Here is a 22,395-nt window from a genome sequence, read left to right on the forward strand (position 1 = left end):
TTTTCCATCTAATTGGCTGAACTTGTAAATACTGTAGAGGCTATATTTCTGATCAGATTTGGGCTGTAAGCTTATATGAGGCAAAATAAAAATTTGTTTCCTGTTGCACTCTTTAGAAGTTAGGATAGTTAGGTATTTATTTTATATTAACATTACATATATATATATATATATATATATATATATATATATATATATATATATATATATATATATATATATATATATATATATATATATATATGCACATACATACATACATACATACATATATAGGCAAAACCAGCTAAATTAGATGCTCAAATCAATTTTTTTAATTTAGTTTTTTTAATATTTTTACAGTGGGGGAAAGAGTGCTGGGCTTGTCAGCCAACTGAAAATACACATATTTTTTTGTTTTGACCTTATCAAGGTCTTGGATGAGTTTGATTATGAGTGAGATGCATGCATATTAATTAGGATCCAGGCTGATTAGATCGTGGGTGTAGAACCTGCAACCTTCTCTTTACGAGTCGAGTGCCTTAACCACTGTGTCCCTGTTGCTCCCTTGGTTGGGTTTCTCAGTGGTTTCCAAGTCATGACTTTGGGGCGGTGGGGTGGTAGTAAAGACAGACTCGGGAATCAATGCTGATTGCACAAATGAACTCTCTTTATAATTCCCAGTAGGTGTATATACGCTAACGGTTATGCAGCAGGGTCTAGTCCCCAGGTTCAAAAACAGATCCCTGGGATAATGCTGATTGTATGACATCAATTTTTTGCTTAGAAATTGATTGTGTATATATGGATTAAAAATGAAGATAAATGTCACCAACATTGATAGACAAAATAGTAACTATATGTGTGTAAATTTACATTCACAAGCTGACATGTCTCAACTGCCAGTTACACTCAGGCCTATCACATTTGTCAAAGTTATTTTTTTCTTGTTTTTTTTAATCTCAGTTTAATATTTAGAGACAGTGGCCAATTTCTGGTGTATTTTAAATGTCCTTACCTGGCCATATTTCAATAACAGCTGCGTGTGTACTGAAAAACAACCCACCACACATTTCAGTAGATATTGATGACTGATCCTGCCTGTACAATTCTGTATGTGCTTGCATGCATTAAAATAGGTAATGTGATGATACTCATAAAACTGTTTAAGTTTGAGGCTTCGGTATTGTTGATGTATGATATGTTCAGTATAATGATATGTACTATAGAATTACAAATGCTGAATGGTTTAATCTGTATTAATTAGGTAGAATAATATTCACTATAATGCAAATCCTGAATACTTTAAACTGTATTAATTGTGTAAATTCATATTTAGTGTAATACAAATACTGAATGCTGTAAACTATATTAATTTGGTAGATTCATATTCACTATAATACAAATCCTGAATGCTTTAAACTATCAATTAGGTAGATTATATTTAATATAATACAAATCCTGAATGCTTTAAACTGTATTAATTAGGCAGATTATATTCAATATAATACAAATACTGAATGCTTTAAACTGTATTAATTGTGTAGATTCATATTCACTATAATACAAATACTGAATGTTTTAAATTGTATTAATTGTGTAGATTCATATTCACTATAATACAAATACTGAATGTTTTAAATTGTATTGGGTAGATTCATATACACTATAATACAAATACTGAATGCTTTAAATTGTATCAATTGAGTAGATTCATATTCAGCGTAATACAAATACTAAATGCTTTAAACTATTAATTGTGTTGATTCATATACACAATAATACAAATACTGAATGCTTTAAATTGTGTAGATTCATATTCAGTGTAATACAGATAATGAATTCTTTAAATTATATCAGTTGAGTAGATTCATATTCAGTGTAATACAAATACTAAATGCTTTAAACTATTGTGTTGATTCATATACACAATAATACAAATACTGAATGCTTTAAATTGTATTGACTGTAGATTCATATTCAGTGTAATACAGATACTGAATTCTTTAAATTGTATTGACTGTGTAGATTCATATTCAGTGTAATACAAATACTAAATGCTTTAAACTATTAATTGTGTTGATTCATATCACTATAATATAAAAATACTGAATGCTTTAAATCGTATTTGTTGGAAAAATTTCGTGATTTTAACAGGGTCTGTAGGGGACCTCGAAAAGCCTTGAAAAATTAATTGTTCACTCAGGGACTTGAAAACACCTTGAAAATTCAAATTATTGACTGGGTACCTTGAAAAGCCTTGACTTTCATGAAACCAAAAGTAATTAATAATTAGTTTTCATTTTACAGAATTAGTTAATAAGAAAAGGGAGAAAAAAAGAACAAAAAACCAATTTCTTGCTAAGTTTGTGTTGGAATGGAAACTTTTCCACAACTGGCTACTGCGCAGTCATACATTTTGAGCTTATGATTGTATGAAGCCCATATGTAGCAGTGGTTTAAATTTGAATCATTTGCTTCGACATGGCTGGCTGCCAATTCCAACTTTGTTGACTAGATGAAGAAAAATATAAAGTTTAGATTATTATTATCATGTACAGTGCATGCTCAGCCATTTAACAGCGTCATCAGCAGCAACAATGCAGAGCCTGCAGTCCACCAGAGAACTTTGTCAGTGGACAGTTGTTCACATTGTGTGACATGGTCTGAAGAGCTCCACAGCACCAGAAAAGTTAGCAGCCTGGCCGCATCGGGCAAAGTTGACTGCACAACAACCTTGTCCTGTCTGAAAGTGGTTCATTGTGGTCCACAGATGACGTGGAAGGTTGAAGCCAGGAGGGCAGACAGAAGGCACAGCTATGGGGTAGGACAGGGGTTCGTTAGAAAGAAAATTAGGAGAATCTGTCCATGAATCAAGGGATGGGGGCTTTAACCTGTAACATTACAGGTTAGACCCCCCCATCCCTTGATTATTGGATGGATATTCCTAATTTTTTTCCTAACGAACTCCTGTGCAAGGGAGTGGTTTACAACATCTGTTGAAGACCACTCAGTGCTTCATGCAGAAATAGCTGTCATGTCCTCCAGCAACAGACCTAACCAGATTGGGCATCTCGAAGTCAAGCGGACTGCAGGATGTGAGGTGATGTCCATGTACAGTGGAAGTGTCTCACTGGCATAGACCATAGCCAACACTTTTGTGGCTGCTTCCTGTTGATGCAGATGTGGAGGATGAATATTGCTGAGCACTGGCAGCATGGTAAATGAGTAGGATGTAGTGTTCCAGAGATTATGCGCATTGTTGTGTTGAGTTGGTCATCAATAAACTTAGTATGGGATGATCGAGCCCAGACAGGAGCACAATACTCGGCTGTCGAATAACAGGGGGCCAGTGCTGATGTCTTGAGTGTCCTGAGCACTAGCGATCTAGGTTGAGCCAGCCAGTTTGCAGAGTAGATTGTTTCGAGTGCTAAGTTTTACTGCAGTTTTCTTCAGGTGGTTGTAGAATGTCAGTGATCTGTCCAGAGTCACACCAAGGTATGTTGGTGTCAGGTCATATTTTATTTGCTGGCCATTGAGGAGGATGCAAAGTTTGGATTATGAGATCATTCTCACAGAGCTTTGCAAAATGCAAATTATGCCAGAAAGATATTGATTTGTGTGCAATGGGAGAGGGTGCTCTTCAGTCACATGCAGCAGAAGAAATACGCAAGATCTTGTAATGGTGCTTAATACAGGCAAAACAAGAAACCTTCAGCATGTAATCATTTTTGATGAAAGAGGTATGTCTGTGAACAGAGAGATTCAAGTTTTAAAATAGAAACTGTATATAGTCTTAATTTGGGATTGAGTGGAAATAGGACAGATGATAATTGCAATAAACATGATAAATCTAAAAAAATGTAGAATACAGCTAAGCTGAGAGAAATATTAATATATCTAATATGAAATAGTTTAAAATATCCATACTCTGTTTTTAAATAAGCAATAATATAAAAAACAAATATCTTTACTTTTTTTGTTTATGGGGATGAGTGAAGAAGAAAGGAAGGTACTGAAAATGACATTGAGACAATGACAGCTGCTGCTAATGACTACGCTTTGAAAGCAGACATCCATAGGAAAAATTCCTTTATCATTACATCAAAATAATTTGAGGAAAAGTGAAAAGGACAAAATCGCTAAACTTGGAGCTCTTGAAAAACAGCTTGATGACTAGTTACAAGAACTGAAAAATTCACTCTAAAATATTTTGGACATTGTAAATAGTGTAGTGCAGGGATCGTCCTGGGCTTCGCCAATGTCGCAAATTGCGATTTTTTTTCCTTATTGGCGACAAAAATATCCCATCTGGCGATTTTTTTGGCGACATACTTTTTGGTTATTTAATTTGTACATACAATCATGGATTTGGACTGGATAAATTAAAAGGCAGAACGAAAGGAAGCCACAAACTTGACTAAGCAATGCATTGGAATCAATCTGTTACACAAACAATCCTTTGTTCTTATTGACAACCCCATCTTTACAGTGCATTGTTACATCATAATCTGCTTATGCTGACATCTGGGCTGAGTACTGTATGCTGCGATACAGTCAATCATGCTACCGCACTATACCTACAACTGACCGACTTCTGAAGACGCGAATAGAACAAATACAATTAATTGTATGGCTAATCCTTCTGTTTTTTTTTATACATATACCAATGCAATAGTTTTGCTGAACCTTCATAGAAAACTGATAAGCTTTTAAGTACCGACTACTGTGTATAAATACAAAGCAAATGGAAAAAATCTAAATCACAATTACATTTGTTGCCAGTGCAGCATTTTACTCATTGATCTTTTCCTTTTGCCATCAGTCCTGTGTTACGGCTACAGAGACTTAAACTCCGCAACAAGAAATAGCAAAAGAAAACAGTTTTGCATAATTAATAATAATTATTTATTTCTCAAAATACAGGAGTGAAAGAATCCCTAAATTGGGTGGGAATTTATGCTTATATATACGGTCCAATATTGCCAGGTGTTGACTCGTGTAAGTTTCATTCGTGGGAATGGAGATCCTATTTTTCTTGTCGAGAAAATTTATACAGCATTCAGTGATCATTCTTGGGATTTAGGAAGCAATTCACTACAAGCTTTGTGAAGCTAGCCATAAAAGGGGGTGGGGGCTGCTGAGAGACTACTGGTGTCACCTGTCAGCACTGAGGACTGTGAACGTGGATTCAGTAAGATGAACCTCATAAAAACTGACATCAGAAATAAGCTCTGCATCTCATCTCTCGAGAATTTAATGAGAATCAGCATGAACAGATGTGAAAAATTAGACTTTGAAACTGCATTCAACAAGTGGGCAGCCCTAAAATCGCGACGGATCTTCATGTAACACTTTGTAACATTTTGTTAATGCTTGTTGTAATTAAAGTATTAACTAATCCATCTTTTGTAATTTTCATTGCCTGTTACATTAATAGACTAAATTAACACTGGGAAAAATGTGCACTACTTTTTTTGGCGACACTTTTTGAAAATTGGCAACAAAATATTGAGGTTGGCGATTTTTTTGGCGACAGCTTTTTAAAAGCCAGGACCATCCCTGGTAGTGTAGACAGAGTAAAATGAACTTTCTTAAGTGACTATATTATTCTAATGCCCAGATGTAGGATGTTTAATATTAATGGGAAAGATATCAATGATCATACTGTTGACTTCATGTTTCATTTATGTTTATTTAAAAATAAATTTGCAAGAAATGTTCCTCATATGGAGTAATAGTAAGTATTAACTTGTGTTTACATCCTTTTTTTTTCATGTATCCTTTAAAATTAATGTAATAATGCACCTTGAAAAACGTGATTTTGAACCTTGAAAAACCTTGAAAAAACTTTGAAAATTTTGAAAGATTTATGCTATCATCCTTGTGTTAAAAGCTCATCATAATAAATGCATTTTGACAATGTAAAAAACTACTTCACTGCAGTTGATTTTTTGTTGAACCCACATTAGTGGTGGCAGTTTTGTTAAAGTTTTCATTTCTATGTTTCCTAAATCCATTGGTACAGTCTCATCATGCTTGGCATGAATCATTATAAAGCCAATACAGTTCATACTCTGACACACACACTAGTCCCTTTGACCTTTGGATGAACAAAATTTTCATTAAGGTTTTATTCAAAGATTTATAATTTGCTTATATTTCTTAAACCCCTCTATGGATTTCATTCATGTGATGATGGGATGAATCTTTATGAAGTTAAAGCAGTTAATTCTGTGACATTTTCATTCATCCTTTTCATAGAAAAGTTGTTACAGTTTTGGTTAAACATTTTCAATTGCTTCTATTTCATAAAATATCTTGATTGATTCTATTCTTACATAGGATAAGTCATTATAAAGCAAAGACAGTTCATTCTGTAATGTATGTTTTCACCTTTTTTGACCTTGGGGTCAAGGTCACAGTAATCAAAAATTAACCATATGGTTTTAGTTAAAGTTGTTTTTTTGTTTTTTCTATATTTTTATTAAACTACTGATCGATTGGTTGCTACTTGGATGAATCACTATGAAGCTAAGGCAACTCATTCTGCAGCATGCTCTTTCACCCTACTGACCTTGGAGTCAAGGCTGTTGTCGTACAAATATTTACATTATGTTTTAATTACATCTTTTTCATTTGCCTGTAATTTCTAAATCTTTAGATGGATTCTGCTCATACTTGGGATGAATCATTACAGAGCAAAGGCAATTCATTTTGCAATATTACCATTCACCCCATTGATTTCTGGGGTCAATCTCACCATCATAGAAAATGTGCATTAAAGTTTCAGTTACAAATTTTCATTTCCTTATATTTTCTAAATCTCTTGATAGAGTCTATTCATACCTCGGATTAATTATAATATAGCTTGACCATTCATTCAGTAACACACTCATTCAACCTTTTAAAACTGGGCCAAGGTCACAGATTTAAGGTCATTCTTCGATCATGGGCTAGACATACATGCCTTTGCCTTCTTGTTGAAATAAATGTTTGGAATGGCAAATTAAAAGCAGAATGCCAAATAACTGGCAAACAAGGGTACTTGCTTCTGATTCGTTGTTCTTGGATTGGCTGTTGCTTATTTACATTGTTTGCTACTTCCATCATTTAATGTATTTTTATTTGCTGCACCGAATATTGTGCTGAGTTGCAAATATCCTCCTGATGCAGATGACCTTCAGCTTCCCTTGCCTGTTGACCTGACAGGGGAAGGCAGAAACGAGTTATTTCAGCGTGGGCTCAAGTTGGAGGAGGATGGGAAAAAGGATTGGGCATTGAAGTGCTACCTGACCTGCATCACCAACCTCAAGCATGACACAAACTTCACACTGCTACCACAGTGCCTCCATAATGTAAGAAGAACAAAACACAATGGTCTCTTAATATCTGTAATAACTAGATATATAACAGAAAGAAAACTGTATTTATCTATTTGTGACTCTGTGTGTGTGTGTTCATATATAATAATAATAATAATAATAATAATAATGAGGACTTTGTATAGCGCCTAATCTTTAGAAACTCTGAGCGCTTTACAACATTAGACAACACCTGTAAGATAAAAAACATATAATGATATGATCACAAACACAAACGCCATGAAATTAGAAAACATAGAAAAAACATGCTGAGAATATTTAAGGTAGGAAACATTATTAGGTCTTTAAGTTTGTTCTTGCTGTCGAAATAAGTGAGTTTTGAGAGCACTTTTAATGTGATCACTGTGTCTTTGTGTCTAAGTTTAGTGGGTAATTCATTCCACGTTGCTGGGCCCTGGTATGCAAAAGAACGCTGTCCATATGACTTTGTTTTCATAGTGGGAATAATGAGTATACAATTGTCAGAAGAGGAGCATAAGTATCTTGCTCGTGTGTACACATGGGTGAGGTCGGATAGGTATGTTGGACTAGAGTCCGTCAGTGAAACGTAGCACAGAGAACAAATTTTGTGTTTGATTCTGGATCGAATGGATAGCCAGTGTAGGGTACAGAGCAGCAGTGAGGTGTGCTCTGATTGTGGTACTCTAAGTATGATCCGAGCAGCTGTGTTTTGAACTTTTTGAAGTTTTTGGAGTATATAATGAGATGAACCAGACAGAATTGAGTTACAATAGTCCAGTCTTGAAAGTACTAATGAACACACAAGTGTTTTAGTGGCATCAGCTGAAAGATATTTGCGAATGGAGCTGATGCGTCTCAGCTCAAGATATGCAGCCTTGCATATGTTCATGACATGTTGGTGCAATGTGAGAGTACTGTCCAGAGTAGCACCTAGGTTTCATACTGATTGTGTGAATTCAATGTTGGTGTTGCTGATATTTATTGTTTGAGGTAAAGGATGTGAATGAGAAAGTCTTTGTGTTGTGATCAGAATGGCCTCAGTTTTATCATCATTCATCTGCAGCTTGTTACATGTCATCCATGATTTCACATCAGAAATGCACCTCTCTACACCTTGGATGGTAGCATCAACTTCAGTTGGGTGGCTAGATTTGTATATTTGGGTGTCATGAGCATACAGTTGGTGAGACACTGGATGATGATCTATGATACTTGAGAGCGGCTGAGTGTATAGAATGAAGAGAACAGGTCCAAGAACAGACCCCTATATATGGGTCATACTACCAGGCGAAGTGTGCGGCCAATTCGCCTGAAAAATGTACACTTTACCTTCGTCTGTTAGAAAAGGGAAAACAACTTTGCCCAATGATTTTTGTGGGATGCACAAGGACTGTATTTTATGATTTTTTAGATGCTCCCTTGTAGAACTCAGTAAGTTCTGACAGTATTGTAGCCCAAGGTAAAATGTATTTATGCGGTGTTGATACCAGTTACGCCAACAAACAAACTCTTGCACATTCACATGCGTGTTTTAATAGCTGGCTAACCCTTTCCTGAGCAAGATATAATTGCTCGATTTTCTGATGTTAGGCCTACCATACTATTTGATGAAATATACGAACTTCTGTTTCGAAATTTTAAAAATCAATATTTAAATAGTAGTTAATTTTTTTAAGAATATAATTGGTAATGAGCACTTTCTAATTTATGTTTTAAAAATGAAGATTGTGACTGCCATATTTTCTTTGTAAAATTAGTTTGAAACCAAAAGTAAACCTGTAATGGCACACAATGCTGTGTCTGTGAAATACCACTTCATTAGATTGTCTGTTTTTTGTAAATAATTGGGTAAATAGATTAGAGAAATATATTATTCTGTGAAAGCAAAGTCTAAATATTATGTGGTAGAAGATTTAACTAAATATTTAATTATGTAGTTCAGAAACACATGAGACAATTGTATGTTTTGGAATTTGAACAAATGCTGTAAGGTCTAGGTTGTCTACTTGCATCATTCATTTTGTGAAAATATGAAAAAGATAAAACAAATACTATTTAACCAATGCATGTCATTACTACTAGTACAAAAGCAAATAATAAAACCATAAATTTGCGGTCGTATCAATGGATTCACATAACAAAGCTAGAAAATGAGTGGTTATGTTAAGAAAATCCCTCTTTCTGAAAATAGATGCACAGTGGCGCAGTATGTATTCTTGGTTGTGTTGATTTGTTGGAAAGAATGGTCTAGTTAAGTCATATATTGACTTTAATGCTTCCTAGTGTTATCTATGAATAGTTACAATAATGTTTTATCCGCAACCATGAATTTATGACGTACAGAACAGTATGGTATGAACTCACTTGTGCATCTGCTCCCATGTACAAGTTACAGGGGTTGTTTCAAAGGAGGTTAGAAATCCTTTTGACGGCAGTTTTATACAAAAGTGGTAGTTTATTAAGCATTTTCTACAGACTTGAAATTACAGGACTAATCTCATTACTCCTATCAGTTAAATTAATTACAATATATAATTTTTGCTGTGCTATTTTTATGTCATATGGCTAAAATTCACTGCATGTATCTCAATCCAAACATTCAAGTATAAATACAATAGGTATGAAATATAATAATTTTGTATACACGTACAAAATATGTTGATCATAAACATACAACACAGATTTTTCCACTTGAAAATAAAGTATTGCTTAACACTAATGTTAAATGTATACTGAGAAATAGAGGACATAATTAAAATTAAAATAAGAGAAGGAAAACACACACACACACACACACACACACACACACACATATATATATATGTATGTATTGTATTTTTTGCTTTGCTCTACTTTTCCCTGTTTAGCTCCCACTTCTCTCTGTTCTGTCCGAAAGGTGGTCACTTCCCTAAAATTCAAGTATAGTTTTACCCATATATATATATATATATATATATATATATATATATATATATATATATATGTATATGTATGTATATATATATATATATATATATATATATATATATATATATATATATATATATATATATATATAATGAGAGAGAGAGAATTAATAAAATTATATATAAGATATTCTGGTTTCTTACAGGTTACATTTATATTTATGATACACTGTGTTGTTGTTACTTTCCGTTATTTGTCCTATGCACACTTTAGCATGAATGCAGAATCAGCAATGAAAAATTTAAAATCTATTACTTGTAGTTTACGCAGCTGGCATAATCATATAATGTATGACCCAGTGTCTGCTATGCTGCTTTTGTGCATCATCTGTCACCCTTCCATAAATAGTTACATTTTACCACTCTGGAGGCAATATTTCTGATTGAAATTTGATCAAACTTGGAATGAGCATACATCAAGATCTCAGACAAATTTGATAATGAGTGAGGTCCATGGATATTATTGCACTGCACGTGCACCTGATTGACTAAGCATTTTATGATTCTGGAGGTCATATATTCAGGGCTAGACAAATGACATATTGATAGACAACTCTGGGGCAAGCTGATTGGAAAATGCCACTTGTCCTTGGGAGATTTGAACTTGCCCCAAAAAGATGACACTATAATATCACAATGAAAGTTAAATGGTAAACTAAAATAAAATTCTATTTATTTTACAAATGAACAAGTTACTTTATTTTCATGTTATCATTTTTTGCAATTTAGGAACTTAAATGTATATTTAAGTGCATGTATGAACATGATTAAAAAGGAAGGGTTTAAACTTATAGCTGGAGAATAGAATGCATTGTTAGAAGAGCAAGGACAGTCAGACAGACAGACAGACATGTAAGGGTTGTGGAAATAGCTATATTTTTAACAAGTTTAAGATGTGTGATGTTGTTAGTTTGCAAGTAGTGCCTATGAAATATTTATGTACAGTGTAACTTGCTGATAGTGTATTGTATGCAAATGAAATAATAGAGGGTTAGATAAAAAGCCTTAAGCTGAAAGGTTAAATATGACATTTATGCTTTAAGAGAATACCATTAGCGTAATCATTAGAGAAGAGTGTTTTTTTTTTCTAGTGATTTTTTTCCTGTTTCAGTTTTGATCAAACTTTTTTCAGCTTGGCTTATATAATCAAGATTTCAAATGAATATTCATTATAGAGCAAGATCTATATAGGTGCATCAGATTGTTTGAGTTGACCATTTGAGAGATGCAATTTCTGTCATGATTTTGATCAGACTTTTTAATAGGCTAATATCATCGAAATGTTGATGTTTTCAGAGCAAGACCTTCGCATATTAAGGAGGTGATTTTTCATATGATTGGCTGAGTTTATTGGCCACTAAAATGATTCTAGTTTGATAGGATTGTGAACAAACTCTGTAAACATGCTTATATCATTGAGAACTCAGATGGTTATGATGACGGGCAAGATACATATCACTCATGTGATCTTACGTCTGATTAGCTGAACTTGTCTGCACTCTATGACCAGTTTCTGGTTTGATTTTGATTAGACTTGTTAAATAGTCTTATATCATGAAGATGGATGAATTTGATCATTAGCAAAATTTATGAGTCAATTTTTGTATTTGGTTTGATGAATTTGCAACACTCTGGATACCAAATCTGAAACCAGCTTTTCCCCAGCATTGGAAAATAAACTTATATCACCATGATCTTTGATAGGTTTTTATAATAAATGAGATCTGTACATATTAATAAGGTGACTTGCGTCTGATTGGCTGAGTTTGGTACCACTCTAGTGGCCGAGTGGTCTAAAGCGCTCTCCATCACGGCTCACTGCCATCTCACCTCTGTATGCATGGGTTTGAGTCTTGGGTTCGGCCAATGTGGATATGTGAGAAAGCTTGCTGGTAGCTTCTCGTGGGTCGGTGGTTCTTTCCGGGGTTTTCCTGGGTTCTTCCTCCACCATTAATACTGGCTGCCTTGTATAACCTATCTTGTGCTGAAAAATGGCGTTACACCCTATAACAACAACAACAACAACCTCTCTATTGATTCAAATTCTCATCCAGTTTTGATATAATGTGATTAGGTTTATATCATCAAGATCTTAAATAAGTTTAATTATGAATCCAGTTTTATGAGAAAAGAGGTCCCTCTCCTCAGAAAGATGTAAAAACCATTGAGATCTACTTAAACCAACCTTGTTGTTGTAGGGTTTAACGCCATTTTTCAGCACACGATAGGCTATACATGGCGGCCAGTATTAATAGTGGAGGAAGAACCTGGGAAAACCCCTGAAAAAACCACCGACCCTCGAGAAGCTACTGACAAGCTTTCTCACATACCCACATTGGCTGAATCAGAGACTCGAACCTATGCAGACAGAGGTGAGATGGCAGTGATCCGTAACGGAGAGCGCTTTAGACCACTCGGCCACTCGGGGGCCCCCTTAAACCAACCTGGAAGGTTAATAAATCAAATAGTGTACTACCGGTACTGACTAATTTAAAGTATGACAAAGATAATTATTTTCTCCAGTGTGTAATAGATTTCTCTGGCCAGTTGTTAATGTGATTCTACCAGATACATTCCAAAGTTCTATTTTTGCACAGAGAATTGTTTTTAAATAAGCAACCATTTCTTAAGACCTAAGTTTTCAAGTAAGTAAACAGGATTTATTGGTAAATCTTTCACAAAGAAAGTACTGTATTTTTGCATGAAAATGGAATAATCTAAAATATTCAGAAAAACATTTACAGCTCATAAATATACTTCCAAGTTAAGAGATCACTGTACTACACATAATATCATTCACTTACTCACCTGCCACTTCTGTCACATGTTGTGTTTTGTAATCTAGGCAAGCAATATCAGCCCCACTTGAACACCTGTTTAAATGGAATTATACTCAACAAAAAAGAAAATTATCACAATGGTATTAAAAATTAATATTGCACATTTGGTCGTCAAAATTATTGGTCAAGATATTTTTAAATGAATTGAACATGTTTCTCTAAAATGACCATTATGCAATATGAACATAATCATGCACGGTATGTGTATTGTAAGTTGATGGGGTCCAGGACCATGTACATCCTTAGTTTCATGCTCTTTATTGGAGAAAAACCATTTTGTTCATAATATTTACCCCACTCCACCCTAACAGAGGAAAATAATAGTCGGTTTGTGTGGTCTGTCTGTCATCTGTCCCTCCATTTATCTGTCACAGTTTCTTGTAAGCAGGATAGCTGAAAAACTATTGCACCAAGCCAGACCAAATTTGGAATTTAGATACCATGAGTGGATCCCTTGATCTGCTTCGGTTCTGGTAAATGAGAAATAAAAACTTTGAAGCACATTTAAGCAAAAGGTAAAATTTGATATGCATATTTGTTTTGGATATTCAAGCCATTATTGCATTTGGTCAATTTTAGGCAATCAGGACCATAAAATCAGGGACTTACTATATCACATTCCTAACAAAATTACATTTTATTCACTTGCTTGATTTTTCTTTTCCATCTGTCAAGTACCATATCACAGAATCACAGAATGACATGAAATTGTCATGGTGGTGGTGGTAATACATGTTTTTATTTTACTTTTATAAAACAAATCACCTCAAGATTTAAAGGTTTCTTTTCTTTAATTGAACTTTGTGTTAGTGAGATCACATAATATTTTTGACCTTGTCTAAGTTTGGTGTGCATTCTGATCTTTGGTCCTGTCTAGTTATGGTGTGCATTCACTGTAGTTAGATCTGATCTTAGGTCCAGACTAGTTTTGGTGTGCATGCAGTGTTGTTAGATCACACATGATCTTTGGTTCTGTCTAGTTATGGTTTGCATGTTATGTAGTTAGATCACACATTAACTTAAGTCCTGTCTAGTTATAATGTGCATGCACTGTAGTTAGATCACATGAGATCTTTGGTCCCGTCTAGTTATGGTGTGCATTCTCTTTAGCTAGATCTGATTTTTGGTCCTGCGTAATTATGGTATGCATTTTCTGTAGTGACATTAAGCATGGTCATTAGGCCTTGTCTAGTTATGGGGTGTATGCCTGTAGTTAGATCACATATAATCTTAAGCTTTGTCTAGCTGTGCCAGTCATGTGCATTCTCTGTAGTGAGTGAGATCACACATGATCTTTGATCTTGTCTGGTTTTGGTGTGCATTCTCAGTAGCGAGATCACACTTGATCTTAGGCCCTATCTAGTTATGGTGTGCATTCTTTCAAGTGAGATCACACTTGATCTTAGGCCCTGTCTAATGATGGTGTACAGTCTCTGATTTTGCTCGCATTGATAAAGATCATTTACATGTGATACACTCAGTTAGTTTTCACAATTCATTTGCCAGCTGAAGAGTTAACAAAAAAATCCAAGGAAAACAAACAAGTTTTAGTTTTATCTGAGTAAGTACTGTTATTTTCTTAAACTTTAAAATGTAATATTTCACTCAGTTTTGCTTTGAAAATATATACTTGTAAACGATAATATTTGTGTCTCTGTTTTAGATTGGTGGCATATATTATGGAAAAGAAGATTGTATCCTTTTCTGGAAAGAGTGAGAGCTGCACTTGCCCAGAGGCTTGTTATGCATGTTAAAATGCTTTCAATTTTTGACACATCTGTTGTCCTCTTAGTCAGGTAATATGATTGCTTCAGTCTGTTAATATGACTTTAGTCTGTTAACACAATGACTATAGTCTATTTACATGATGACTTTAGTCTGTTAACATGATAACTTTAGTCTATTAATGAGTTTAGTCAGTTAAAAGGATGACTTTAGTCTGTTAATATGATATCTCTAGTCTGTTAATAGGATGATTTTAGTCTGTTAATAGGATGACATTAACTATCAATGTGATCACTTTTGTCTATTAATATGATCACTTTAGTCTGTTAACATGATGACCTTAGTCTGTTAATGTGACTTTAATCAGTTAATATGATGACTTTAGTCTTAACATAACTTTAATTTATTAATATGATTTTAGTCTATTAATATCGATTGACAGCTTCGTAAGATGCAGCTTCACAATTTCCGCTGGATTTGTGGGGGAATATTTTTTCCCTTTTGAAGCTTTGCCCCGACAGATGGAGTCTCCTTTAGTCAGGTTAACTAGAAGCTGTCTCAGTCACTTAGGGGAACGGAAATGGTATCTCTGGGGTAAGGGTTGTACGTCCCTCCACCTCTTATCTATTCTTTTAAGGTACATGTATTATGATTGGGTAATGTATTCAAAGAAGAAACCAATTTTTCCTAGTAAAATATGTTTCTTTGATAATACTTACCCAGTCATAATACACATACACCTTACCAGCCTCCCCACAGTTACATCCATAGGGAGCATTCGCTCCGCTCCAGTAATAAAGGATATTCTTACATCGTGTCTTATTTGTAAGGGGAGATCACTCTACCCAACCACCAATAAGCATGGCAGACAACTTTTAGCTAAAAGTAGTATCTGGGAGGGCTGGATTTGCGAGGTAGTGGTAGTTCTCCTAAGGTGGCACTCTACAGTTTCGTATTTTGCATAGGGTTAGGATTTTAAAGAAAAAGAATTTCCCCGGCTTTCCTCACTGGTTATACTGGCTATTTAAAAAAAGACCATGTATATCTTAGGTACAATTTAAAAAAACATTAATTCCCTTTATTTTGGTGTATGATTGATGAGTGTAATATGGGTTATAGAGTATACAGCTTGGTCTTACTCCAGATGTGCACCTTTCAAAAAAGTGCTAGCTCCACTTGGTCATTTTCACTTCCTGAACTTCAGAGGTAAATTGTATAAAAAAGAGCCGATAACTTTTTTTACATTATATATATTTGGTAATTCATTCATTGCACTTTCAGAAGCTGTATTGTCTAGTCTGGCAAAATTCATTTTCCCTATTTTAATAGCTGCTATGGATAGTGTACTATAGACTAATTCAGGCTGATTTTTTAGCACATGTAAGCATTCATTTTAGTTAGCAGTGTGTTTAAATCATGTACATTTTCCAAAAGTATAATATCCAAAGAAATATCATCCACATTGCATTAATGTAGCATAGAGGTATGCCAACATTCTCTCCATTGTGCATGTTTTAAATGCAAACAACTTCACCTTACGTATGTCATTCTTTCAGAAGTACATACTAACTGGTGAGTGCCCCCCTAAGGTATTATGATTGCATAAGTATTTTTGAAGAAACATATCTTACTATGAAAAATCAGTTACAACAAAATACTTGTTGTTCTTGAATGAAAATGATGCTGAACTGGCATCTGATGTAACTATCATGGCATCCATCTTGAAACTCCTGTCATTTCTATTTCAGTAGAAAGGATGGTCACATTCTCATAGGGTTTTCACCAAAAGATTTATGATGATATCTAGTTGGTTGTAAATGAAAATGGTGCTGATCTTGAATCTCATTTGGCTGCTAAGCTGGCTAATGTTAAACTTCAGTTATTGCTCAGAAATATCAGAGATGGTTCAGTACTCTGCAGTTGAAAAAAAAAGAAGTGGTCTTATCATGAATTTGCATTATTCTTTTATGGCCATTACAGTGTCAATCCTTTCAAGTTACTCTTGTTCTTGAGGTGTATTTGTTCTTGAGGTGTATTTGTACAATAACAGAGGCTACTAGCTCTTGTACAGCTTGCATGTTGCGGCTGAAACCTCTTCCTCAGAAGTAGCATACCTTGGCCAAATGTACAAAACTGTCATAATTACCAGTCAATTCTGTTCAAAGACTTATTTTGCTCTTAATGCACCATAAATAATGTTCCCACCATATACTCTTTATATTGTGTGTGCTGTAAACAGTGTTCCCACCATATACTCTTTATATTGTGTGCACTGAAAACAGTGTTCCCACCATGTACTCAAAGTTGTGTGCACTATAAGCAGTGCTTCCACTATGTACTCTTTAAGTTGTGTGCACGGTAAACACTGTACATGTATATACATGTATATGATGTGCAGGACTTTTCATCTTCATTATGTTTAAAAAAAAATTTGTATATGGTTACTTGTAAAATTGTAACAATCTGAATTGGAATAGTGTATATTGGTCCATAATATTTTCTTGCATTACAATAATAGGATTAAAAGTCTGGATACCTGTAGTCGTCTCAAACAAACTCAATATTTAATAAAGAGCTGTTGTTTTCAAAAAAGGACTATAAGGGAATGGCAACTGGGAAAGTTGATGTTTATCATTCAGCGTGTTCATACCAAAGGCATTAACCCCTTGAATATTTGTTATGAAACGGTAAGGTTTTCTTACATTTAACTTGCAATAAATGTGTATGCTAAACTACATTATGTGGGGAAAAACCTTTGCAAATTTGTTTATTGTATTCTTGGTTTTTTTTTATTGAATGAAGAATTGGCTTTAAAAATGTTTGAGTTTTTATATTTTTCAAATTAGAGAATTTCAAACATTTAGCCTTCGTTCTTGAATTTGTGAACATTTTTGCTGGGCATCCATTTTTCCAGATCTGCAGAGAAAATACATCATTATCAAGCAATTGTTTGGTACATACCTCATATATTTACATCTTAAAATATTGTATAAATGAAATTATATGCATGTTATTTGTGTAGCAGATATTTTTGGCTATCAACCTAAACCTGTGGATTCCAGTTTAAGTTCAATGGCATGTTTTATGTCACCTGTTTATATTATTGGGCCAGGAATAGTACATTGGCTTGATGTTCTTCATGTTCGCATCACAGTTTTGTACTGTACCTTGGCATCACAGTCTTGTACTATACCTTGGCATCACAGTCTTGTACTGTACCTTTCTAATTTTTTATCTTTGATACATACATTTACTTGTTTGCATTTGATTTTACCTTGACAACTACTAAGATGAGAAAGCTGTCCAGTTTGTCCAGGCTGAGAAATTGTACTATGAAAATTGCCTCATTGACACTACGGAAATACAAAAGGAACTTGGTAAACACAGTTATTATTTCTCCCACTTATTTCTTCCACTTCATATATACACATTACTATCAACACATACACAGTTGCTACCTCTGCATTTTTGAGTTTTTTATTTGCCTTCATAAAAACACAGAGTACTATATTGTGATGTCTGCCTATCCATACATCTGACAGTTTCTTCCCTATTTCATTCCAACACTAACTCAGTTTCCCCACATATGCCATTGCCAAACTTCGTATGTAGCTTGCATTTGGGGCAGTAAAGAAGCATGTTGATTTGGGGCTCAAAAGGTCAAAGATCAAGGTTACATGGACTAAAAGAAGGAATACTCTTTCTGCACAATAACTTTACTTTTTTACCAGATACCATGACCAAACTTTGTAAATGTAATAAGAAAGATACCAATTGATTTTGGATTCAAACAATTGAAGGTCATTGTCACAGTGACTCTAGAAAGAAATTATTTTTGAATTCTTTATCATTTATCACTAAATTTGTCCAGACATTCAGGATGACTTGAATTATGAGACAAGACACCTGTTCATTTTAGGGTCAAAGGTGATGTCCCACAGGGACTAAAAGAAGGAAAAATGATTTCCACAAGACTGTGTATATACTATGGCATGCATTTGATACAAGGAAGACACTTATTGATTGAAAGTTAAAAGGGTAGAAGGTCAGACTCAAAGGGACTTGGAGAAGGAAAATTGCTTCCATAAAATAACTTGAGTTATATGTTTCCATGCCTCCAGGGATGACATATGTGGACTTGAAAGCTATGTCTAATAATGAGTGCTGGGAAAACTTTCGCAGTTGGCTTACTCCAGTCCAGTGAGGGATTGGACATAGTTGACTTTGAAGAATCATTTGAGGAGATTTATCTTATTTTCTTATTGTCTTAGTGCCCACCATTGCTGTCCATAATCAGGTTTAAAAGGCCTCTATAGACACTGAGAACGAGGATGGGATTTTTACTCATTGCAACCTTGTTCATCTCTTTTCGACCCACATTGCATGGATTATATCAAGCTCTCGGAGTTGATCTTAAACAGGGGTGGGGTGGGGTGGGGTAGATTTCAGCTAGTGAGGTTATGCAGCTGCTTGGTTTACTTGATGCATTGGTTTGCATGAACATTCTTGTCCACCTCTTCAAGCAACCTCTGCAGATGGTCCTGCTGATTCATTGGTGCCCCTTTTCTTAGTTGTCAAGATAATCAATTTGTGATCATGACTGAAATAAAACAGTTCTTTCATTATTGTAAAGACCATAAATAGCAAATGCCAGAGAAACCATGACTGGAGACTATATTTTCTATGGACCATATGGTTATGGAGCTGACCTATTGTCCAAATTCACAAGCAGATGGGGATCAGAGGAGAGGGTCTTTCACATCAGTCTTCTGGAAATGAAGGCTGTAATCAGTGCCTTTAATTTCTGGAAGATTAAGTTTATGGAAGGGTAATCACATTGTCAGACATCTGGTGGTGATCGACTTCTTATGCAGGAACCAAATCACCCAACCTCCACTTCATGATCTGGGACTTTCTGCACTGGTGCTCACAGCACCAGAATTCAACCCAGATCAGAGACATTCCTAGCAGGTTCACTGTCTGAGCTGATTTGTTATCTAGGATATGCCAGACTCTTCATACTCTGTGGGTTTTCATCAGATTTGTGCCCAGTGAAAGGTCTCCTTCCATTGAGGTGGAACCACAAACTGCCCACCTTTGTTTAGTCTTAAACTCAAATGCCCAGGCTATGGTTGCTGTGTCAGTCAGTTTGTATAGGTTTTGGAGCTACACATTCATTCCACCTGCTGTGAGAATGAAAAAAAATGCAGAAAATAAGGTGCCTAACCTGCAAAGTGGTTCTGACAATTCCTCTCAAATTTTATACTCAGTCAAGTAATAAATTTAAAATTAAATAAACTCATTAACTTTATTAAGAAAAAACTGAACAGAAACTAGACAAATTTGAAAGCATCCTGGCATAGAGGCCTTCATTATTGAACAAATGATTCAGACCTGCAATTAAATATTGATGAAGATACAGAAAAATAAAGGAACCTTAAAACAGTTATTTTCATACACATGTAATCCATAGAATTAGACGAAATTTCCTGGTCAACTGCTTTTGTATTCAGACTCATGTTTTACCTTATACAGTAATCTTCCCATAATTGTCCACTCATGATACAAAGATAATTTTATTTAATTTGTGTATATTAAAATTTATTTGTGTGGGTTACAATGTAGCTCAGTTTTACAGAGTGTATGGAACATCTTGGAGAGATTGTTGGGTAAAGACAGGTTTTGCATAGTTTCTTGTTTTGAAATTTGATTAGTATTTTTATTTGTACATGAAAACGTTTATCTAAGCAGTATTCGTACTGAGATCTGTGTATTATTTTTCTACCAATGATGAAAGCATCTCTGTTAAATGTCAGGGTATACAAATTTATGCAATTGCACGAGTAGCATTTTAAACAGACTTGATATATGTAAAGTGTAAAACCGATACTAAGTCACTTGCCCTGCAAGACAAGCATTCAAATGAAAATGTTTTGAAACCTGAATGTGATTAGTGTTTTATATGTTGGCAGGCAAGACAGTGTTTTTCACAAAACCCTTGACTTACAAAAAAGTTTGATTTTCAGGTGAAATCTCCAAGGACTCCGATGGAGAAAGTTCCATTGTTGCAGGTGTCAGTGTAGATGCCATTCGAGCAAATGAGTATGAGCAGCTAGCAAGGATTTGTCTTGATAAAAATCAGTATGTACAGAAAGAAATATACTCAATATGTACAGAAAGAAATATACTCAGTATGTACAGAAAGAAATATACTCAGTATGTACAGAAAGAAATATACTCAGTATGTAGAGACTTTCATGTACTTATGATTATGTAAATTACAGAACTAATGCAGTTATTGATTTTATCCAGTCACACACTCTCTCTCTCCTTAAAAAGTTAAGACACATGCATTTTATGAATAATAGAAATGCTAGGTAGCTGGCAGTTTTGGATTAATTGTGATATGCTGTTATCAATGCTTGACATTAAATTATAAATTGTTACCAGTGAGTCCAACTTCCCCAACCTTGACATCATTGTGTGTCTGGGGTAACAGAATATTTTGAATGTGCATATTTTCCAACACGAAGTTAAATAAAGGTAAATAGAGACTTCATAATTCGCGGGCCGGTTGAGTTTGCCAGGGAGACCATGCTTAACTATAATGAACAGTACTTACACAGTGCAAAGCATGCATAGCATCACTTAAATCCTTACTTATTCCCAAGCATATTAGATGCAGATTTTGTTTTATTCATTATTTCGACCAAATTGCATTCTTCCAGATAACATTTCATCTAGTTCTTAATAGCTGTTTCATTTATGTTGTATCATGTGCTCACGAGTTACTCATTTTCAATGATATAAGTGATCCTACAAATTGAGGTACCAGTAATATTTTTAAAAAGGTATGCACATTTAATTGTACAAGGCACATAACCATCATAATTTACATGTTCACTTAGAGTGGTAATAATAAAGGCTAAAATTGTCATATAGATCAACTAAGATCAACATCAGTCAATTTTAGTTTTGTGTTTTAGCTGAACAAACATAACTTTCCAAACAATGGAAAACTTGATGTTTCGGCATTTCCTATGTTGATAGTTGGCAAATTTGTCTTTCATTTTGTGACAGCAGTACAAGCCAGTTAATCATTAAAACCCTGAAACTGGATTGTGATACAAGGGAATTTTGACCAGTAACTATACCAGTACATTCTTGTGAATGTTTGCCTTTTATTCCATAATATTAGCATGATTAGCGTATTTTTTTAAAACAGTGTAAGGCATACCTATGAACTTTTAAAAAGCCAAGTAGGGAGACTAAGTAAAAAAAAAATTAGAGATTGGGACCTAAAATCAGTAGGTTTTTCGTGGCATTTTAAAGCCTTGTTTTCACTAAATTTTCATCGATCATCCTGGTCCAATATGCATGAAGTTCGCAAAAAGATTCCCTGTTTCTCCCTGTGACATGCCCTATTTTCCGCCAGGACGTGCCCTATTTTCATATTCTGGTCAGCTGTGGCCAAACTGCATAATGGCTAAAGATTAGTCTTAAATAAACGAGCAAGAAAGTCAGCGCAACTAATTAAAA

At 34.6% G+C, this 22,395-nt stretch overlaps 1 protein-coding gene across 1 annotated transcript in view; it reads left to right on the plus strand.

Moving 5' to 3' along the window:
• LOC149808130 (uncharacterized) overlaps positions 1-22,395 on the plus strand; it is a 61,574-nt gene that overhangs the window by 18,532 nt on the left and 20,647 nt on the right. The window contains exons 4-7 of the mRNA XM_089973712.1: positions 7,156-7,337; positions 14,795-14,825; positions 18,147-18,233; positions 20,883-20,997. Of these exons, the coding sequence (XP_089829838.1) occupies positions 7,156-7,337; positions 14,795-14,825; positions 18,147-18,233; positions 20,883-20,997 (415 nt within the window). The remainder of the gene's footprint in view (positions 1-7,155; positions 7,338-14,794; positions 14,826-18,146; positions 18,234-20,882; positions 20,998-22,395) is intronic.

The sequence above is a fragment of the Sinohyriopsis cumingii genome, chromosome 1 (assembly GCF_028554795.1).
Source record: "Sinohyriopsis cumingii isolate HCF-2022 chromosome 1, ASM2855479v2, whole genome shotgun sequence".
NCBI lineage: Eukaryota > Metazoa > Mollusca > Bivalvia > Unionida > Unionidae > Sinohyriopsis > Sinohyriopsis cumingii.